Source organism: Engraulis encrasicolus, chromosome 23, assembly GCF_034702125.1.
Source record: "Engraulis encrasicolus isolate BLACKSEA-1 chromosome 23, IST_EnEncr_1.0, whole genome shotgun sequence".
In the NCBI taxonomy this organism is placed as follows: Eukaryota; Metazoa; Chordata; class Actinopteri; order Clupeiformes; family Engraulidae; genus Engraulis; species Engraulis encrasicolus.
Window position 1 is genome coordinate 815001 of NC_085879.1, and position 7457 is coordinate 822457.

Sequence of the window (7457 nt, forward strand, 5' to 3'; positions counted from 1 at the left end):
CTTCTCTGAGTCAGTTGCTTTCTCTCTATAACTTTTTCTTGTCTTTCCTGTCCTCTCCATCCTCTCCCTCCCTCCTTCTCTGTTTCTCCCTCTCTGTCTCGCTTTCTCTCCTCCCACTACCCCCCTCTTTCTGTATCTCGCTGTTGTACTATATCACAAAAAACTTTCAGTGCCTGCTGACTGGTAAGAAAGAAGCAGCGAGTAGCTGAAGTGTGTCTGACCACACAGTGTGTAGGGTCTCCATTATAAGCCTGACAGTGCAGATGAGGAGTGGAACAGGGAGTGGGAGTGGGGAGTGGGAGTAGTGGAGAGAGGGAGGTTGGAAGAGTGCAACCTACCATGAGGATATTATATTCGCCTGCAGCGAAGGACTCTCTGGAGGACACCATCCCCGTCCTGGGGTCGATGACAAACTTTCCGTGCCTGTCGCCATCCTCGATGCTGTATGTCACCTCGGCATTGGGGCTGCCAGCTGCGTCCTGGTCCGAGGCGATAACGCGGTACACCGGCTGCCTGTCTGCTGTCCTGGCCCTCGCGGGCAGCTGTATTTTGTAGACCTTCTCCAGAAACTGAGGGGTGTTGTCGTTTATGTCCAGCACCTTCACGATCACTCGGACAGCGACAGATTTAGCCGGAGTGCCACTGTCGGTGACCGTGATCTGCAAGACAGTGTGCCGAAGGAAGCAACATGACTTGTTATGGAGAACTGCACCAGCAGCTTTTTCTTTCAGAGCCTTAATCACAACATGAGATTCTCCGGACGGCGTGAATGCATGGAGGAGACATGTCATTTCACCGGGATGTCTGGATGGCTATCCAAAGAATAGCTGGGGGATAGATGGCAGATAATGGAAAGGATATTGCATTCCTGATTGTGGGAGGACGGAAAGAGGATATCTAGGAGTAACAAGATTGAGTGAATGCTGATGAACATAAATTTGTATTTTCTACAATGACGTGGCTCTATTTTTTTCCTTCTATTCCTGCTATTTCTATGTTTAAAGGGAAAGAAATGTCAGCTCTTTCCATCACTGTAATTCCACAAGCAATCAACCACATGGAACATGACTGCCTCTGACATTTCCTCGTAGCCTAAATGCCACATAATACATATGAGGAATGATGTGCTTTGATAACCGCCCAAAAAAGAAAGAACAGAGTTTGATGATGACCTCAATTTGGCAAAAAGAGAAAGAGAGAGAAAGAAAAATGTCATCTAGCTCTCTAAAATAGAGACAGAAAGAGTACCATATTTTAATGGGAACGGTCTGACAATGTATGAGCTTGAATACAAACCAGCTCAAGGCCAGGCAGCTATGTGACAGGCCTTCCACTGAGTGATAGTCTTCATCTGGCACTCTTCCCTTCATATTCCTTTTCTTTGAATAATTAAAAACCTCCACTGACCCATTTGAACATTAAAATCCCACACTGCATTTCTCCAGCTTTCAAGATATACTGTAAGTCTCTTTTCTACTGTACAATGACACTGACGTTAACATTTTGACACCTCTAGAAACTGAATTGTAACGATGCTTGATTTAACTGATTTCGTGAAATATAAAGATGGCTGATGTACCTCAAGTGAATGTTCCTCCTGTTTCTCTCTGTCTAATTTCCGGGATGTTGTTGTCAGCAATCCTGCAAGTAAAATTATGTTATTCTAGTACAATGTCCAATTAAAACATGAAAATGGTAAGTAAAATGGGTCTACTCACATTAAAATCTAGCCTTATGTGTAACATTCACAGGCTACAGGAGATTGTGAGAAGTTATAGTGGATAGAAATAAAACGTTTTGAAAATTCACTGACATAAATGAGGGGGTCAGTGAAAAGTACTTCGAACAATAACAGGGGCAACTGAACTATTTATGCCCGAACAAGAGAAAGAAGATTGCTAAGATGTGCCCAGATTTCACTCTCCATTATTCTCTAAAGCAAATTCAAATGAGCCTGAACAGCTGCTTTTCCTTTTCAGCATCAGACACATGTTTTATTCAGTCGCTAATCCAAACCAACCTCCCTTATTATCACTCCCCAAATTGCTTTCACCTTCACAACAAGACATTATCATTTTAAGCAGACAACGAGTTCTCCAACTTTGTAGAGAAGATGGATGTATATGGCAAAAGGTGAGCATATGTAGGAAGCCATGAGGTAACTGATAGATGTTGTCCATCTTACAGAAACTTGAGGTGAAAATGTAGGGCTTTTTTCCACTTACAGGTACTGCTGAAAATATACAGAGTGTTCTGTGCATTGCAGTCCTTCAAAAATTCAGTCATCCACACACATTGATTATTATTCCTTATCATTCATGTTGTCATGGGTGAAAAAGACATGGAATATGGTTTTGATCAAATAATTACTGTATAAATACGGTCTGTGTGCGTCTAAAAAACATGACAAAAACCTGCAATGATGGCTTTGGCATTTTTCGAGCCTGGCTAAACATTGACCAATTAAGTGATTACTGTTGCCACTTACCTGTCTTGGGGTCGATGATAAAGAAGCCCTGGGGGTTCCCACCAGTTATCCTGTAGGAGAGCTTGTCATTCCTCCCGCCTGAGTCTGGGTCGTGCGCTTCGATCTGGACGACTGAGGTGTCTTTGGGGGAGTTCTCGTAAATGGACTGGAAGTAGATGGGCTCTGAGGTCTGTGGAGCATTGTCATTGGCGTCCTTCACCTCGATGTACACCTCCACAGAAGAAGACTGCGGCACCACTCCTTGGTCAGTGGCGTAGACCGTGAGCCAGTACTGACCCGTGGTCTCACGGTCCAACTTCTCCTCCGTGTATATGACGCCTAGAAAAAGCAGAAGATGGAGAAGAAACATGTTGTGCTACATGATCTGCAGAGCAGAGGCCTGCTACTCTCATGGATGGCTGGTCGATTGGGGCAGAGAAAATTCCTGTACTGTATGAGCAGAGCAAAGATAGGCTAACCGAGCCTGTGGTCATAAAGTAACTGTCATGTCTTGTTAAAACAGCTAGAACACTTTGCATGGCAAACACTGTCAAGCCCTTCCGATGGACGATTTGCATATTTCTACCTTGTTATGCTTCTGTAACGCTAGACACAGCAATTTTTGAGAAAGTAAAAGATGGAAGTGAAAATACTAAAAGGGAATATTTTATTCAGGCTTTATTAACCTGAGGTCATCTGACTTTTTAGCCCATATACATAATGTTGAACTGCACAAACTTGACTTGAAGGGGAGGAAGAGGGAAAGGATTGCTGGTGGACAGTTGCAGGTCTATCAAATGTGTGTGTGTGTGTGTGTGTGTGTGTGTGTGTGTGTGTGTGTGTGTGTGTGTGTGTGTGTGTGTGTGTGTGTGTGTGTGTGTGTGTGTGTGTGTGTGTGTGTGTATACATACATAATATAGTGTATGTTCTTATGTGTGTGTTCTAGTGTGTGTTTTTACTAAGAAAGAGATAAATAGGGGAGAGAGAGAGAGAGAGAGAGAGAGAGAGAGAGAGTGAGAGTGTGTGTGTGTGTGTGTGTGTGTGTGTGTGTGTGTGTGTGTGTGTGTGTGTGTGTGTGTGTGTGTGTGTGTGTGTGTGTGTGTGTGTGTGTGTGTGCATGTTTGCCCTCTCTCAGTCAGCATTTCAGAGGCTTTTATTCACCCGGTAACTCAATGACTCATCCAGGGGAGAGTAAAATGCTAAACTGATCACCTTTCACTGCACAGGGACCCAACAAACACAGCCTCTTCTGTGGTGACAATAATGCCTGTGCCTTTTTTGGGTCAGTACCTTTTTCAGACTCTTAACTCCACTGTTGACCTTTTTAAGTTGTTTATTTACTGCATCACTCGAAAAGCGAGTGGTGTGGAGTTAATCTAAAAAACACATGTGGCCACATTTTAGAGAGGGCATGTTTACTGGAACAGAGCGTGCTGCTGCAGTTTATTTGTCCCCTATTGACCACTCACCTGTCTCTTCATTGACCGCGAACACTCCAATGCCTGACCCGTCGCGGATGGAGTACCTGACCTCTCCATCTCTGCCTGTGTCTTTGTCCACTGCCTTTACTTTTAAGACAGTAGCTCCAATCGGAACATTCTCGCTCACGTGTGCAGAGTGGGTGAAGAAAGGGAAGGCCGGCCGGTGCAGATTCTCATTGACATCCACGACCTCCACCATGACGTGGCACATCGTCGTCAGGGACACAGGTCTCCCTTTGTCCCGGGCCTGCACGCTCATGTTGTACACCTGCCTCTTCTCGAAGTCCAGGCTCCGCACGATCCTCACAGCCCCACTCACCCTGTCCACCTGGAAAAGCCCATTGTCTAAGTCATCCATAAGGGTGTAGCGCACCTGTCCCGCCAGGCCTGCGTCTGGGTCGTAAGCCTCGAGCCAGGCCACCACAGACCCGGCAGGCAGGTCCTCCAGTACCCGCACACGGTACAGTGGGTGTGAAAACACAGGTGGATTATCATTGATGTCTTCGAGTGTCACTTTTAATACCGCCGTGGAAATAAGCTCAGGCTCGTCTGTGGCTTTATCATGCACAGCGACCTTGAGGGCAAAGCTTTCATGCAATTCTCTGTCCAAAGGGCTTCGAACTGTCACAATCCCTGTTTTACTGTTGATGTGGAACTGGTTTGTCTGCGTCATGAAGCTGTATCTGACCTCCCCGTTAATTTCCAAGTCTCTGTCTGTGGCCTGAAGCTGAATAATATCTGTGCCTACAGCAGTGTCTTCACTTATGTGCACTGAGTACTGAGAGTGCTGAAACTGTGGCCTGTTATCGTTGGCATCCAGTATTTTGATTTTAAGAACATGAGACATGGACTTCTGTGGTGATCCCAAGTCGTATACTGTGATGTTTAGATCATATTGATCTGTGGTTTCTCTGTCAAGAGGCTCGCTTATAACGAGCTTGCCCGTGTCAGGGTCAATAGAAAAACAGCTGTCAATATTTCCTCTGGAGATGACATAAACCAGTTTGCCGTTAAAGCCACTGTCTGTGTCTGTCGCCTTGATGTGAAGGACCTCCCTGCCAACTGGCGTGTTCTCCTTCACTTCAAGCACATTAGGCATCTCTATTAGCTGTGGGGAGTGTTGATTAACCAAATAGGCGTCTGTGAACGATTCTTCATCAGAGTCTTTTTGGCGGTGCGAGAAGCCAAACAATAACAGCCGGCTCGCCATGTCTTTGGCAACACCGGTCTCGACACATTTTGTGGTCACCTGCCGGCCACCTGTCACAACCGTTATGTTCAGGATGACGGGCGGGCAGGAATTCTCGCCGTCGCTGGCGACTATTTCCAAAGTGTGGGTGGTCAATTTCGCAGCCGAGCCCAAATTTAATGGCTTTTCAAGTGACAGGATGCCAGTCTCTGGGTCAAGGCCAAAAAGCCCCATGGAGTTGCCGGCTTTAATTTCATACCGCACTACACCCAAGTCATCCATGTCGATGGCAGAAACCACTGCTATCGTCTCATCAGCTCTGAAGGATCTTGGCACTGTGAGCTGACAGTCAATGTTCTCGAACAAAGGCGCATTGTCGTTCAGGTTTTTTAGCGTGATTGAAACAGTGGCCTCGGCCTCTCTGCGAAAAGGAGAGCCCCAGTCCGATGCTCGCACTTTGAGGCGAAAAGTGTGCTGCATGAGCTCATAGTCTAGACTCTCAGCGGTTGTGATTACACCCGTGAAAAAGTCTATGTGAAAGGGCTGAGGGGTGACGTTGGCGATGGTGTAGGTCACATATCCATTTTCGCCTTCGTCTGGGTCACTCGCACTCACAGTAAGGACGCTGGTCCCTAGCGGAACATTTTCATTAACACGTGCAGTAAACACTGGCCGAGTGAATTTTGGCGTGTGGTTATTTTCATCGACAACTTCCACTGACACCTTAGTGGAAGCTTGTTTGTCGCTGGTAATGACATTAAATTCATATTTGCTGACACGATCGGCTTGGACCACTTGAGTGGTCGTGATAAGTCCAGTGTTTGGATTGATGGTGAAGGGCCCTAGTTGCTGGTTGGCTCTGGGCTGTAGTAAGTAGCTAATTAAAGGGCTTTTATGCTGAGCCCTCACCGTAATCACAGAGGAGTTGGGAGGGGCGAACTCACTCAGTCTGGCCATGTACACTGCTTTCTCAAATTCGGGAGGGTCTGTGTGTTGCTGAAGGGGCTGCAGTCTCACCACTTGGGCAGTCGAGTAGCGTGGCGGGTTGCCCCTGTCCTGCGCCTGCAGTGTTAGATTATAGCCGTACTGGTGGCCCTCCCACTCCACCTCTCTCACTGCCTGGATCTTGAACTTCTCACCGGCCTGGCTCATTGTCCGGACCACTTTAAACTGTTGGAGCGGATCTCCGGCCACAATGCTCAGGGCCGCTATCTCTCCATTTGGCCCCGTGTCGCTGTCCTCCACGGTCACCACGGCAAATGTGGTGGCCTCTTCTTTCTTGGTCGACTTCCACAGAGTTGCCGGGACAGCTGTGATAACAGGTGCATGCTCGTTGGCGGGCAGGACTTGGACCGTCAGCCTGGCCACGTTGCTGCCACTGCCACTTCTGGCACTGTGCTCAGTGCCAATGCGGTCACTACTGCCGCCACCGAAAAGCCTGAGGCCTCGGTCCTCTGCCAGGACATCCAGCTCGTACAGCCTGGCCTCGCCATAGTCCAGCTTCCCTGTCAGTGTGACGACGCCGCTGGTGGGGTGCACGGCGAACACGTCCGTCCACTGCCTAAAGCTGTAATAGAATTGGCCATTGGTCCCCACGTCGGCATCTGTCGCTGTCACCTTGCCGATACTCGTCCGCGGGGCCGTGTTCTCAGGGACGGAGAAGCTGTACGAGGTCGGTGAGAACAAAGGTCGGAGGTCGTTGACATCAAGGACGTGCACGGTGACCCGAGCCCGGGCCTCGGCGTGGCTGAGTCGCTCCTGGGCCACCACCGTGAGGTCATAGCAGTCCTTGACCTCTCGGTTCAGAGTGGACAGGCTGCCCCCTTTGGTTCGTATTCGCAGGAAGCTGAAGTCCCCCAGGAAAAACTCATCAGCTTTGAATATGTGCTCACTGTCTCCGAACTCTATTTTATAGCGTATGTCCCATGCAGGGTCTCTCAGCTTGATGCCCATTTTAGGTGGGGCCTCGGCATAAGTCTTTGCAGCTGAGTTTTCATGTATAGTGACATTGTAAAGGGCCTGTGTGAAGTGGAGAGTTGTAGAGGTGTGCTCTGCCTGGGTCGCTGTGCACCTCCAGAGGATCTGGACTACCAGTATGATGGACCAGTATTCCCCCATCATGATGTTCACATCATCAAACCTGGAAGAGCAGGGCAAGAAGTAGATAACATTTATGTAATGCAATGTTTTGTAAAGATAAACATTGTGTGAAAGAACAAAATGGGGGCTCTTGCATAATGTGAATGTAAAAGTACAGGTGATCAATACAAACACAGAGAAACTAATATAGGCCTAACTTGTTGAAACGTATTGTATGCCT

The 7457-nt window shown here is 47.7% G+C and overlaps 1 protein-coding gene across 1 annotated transcript in view; it reads right to left on the reverse strand.

Moving 5' to 3' along the window:
* Positions 1–7255, reverse strand: part of LOC134440451 (protocadherin Fat 1-like) — a 49439-nt gene extending 42184 nt beyond the window's left edge. The window contains exons 1-4 of the mRNA XM_063190533.1: positions 3937–7255; positions 2489–2806; positions 1580–1641; positions 339–659 (exon numbers count right to left, since the gene is read on the reverse strand). Coding sequence (XP_063046603.1) covers positions 339–659; positions 1580–1641; positions 2489–2806; positions 3937–7255 — 4020 coding nt within the window. The remainder of the gene's footprint in view (positions 1–338; positions 660–1579; positions 1642–2488; positions 2807–3936) is intronic.
* Between the last annotated feature and the right edge of the window lie 202 nt (positions 7256–7457).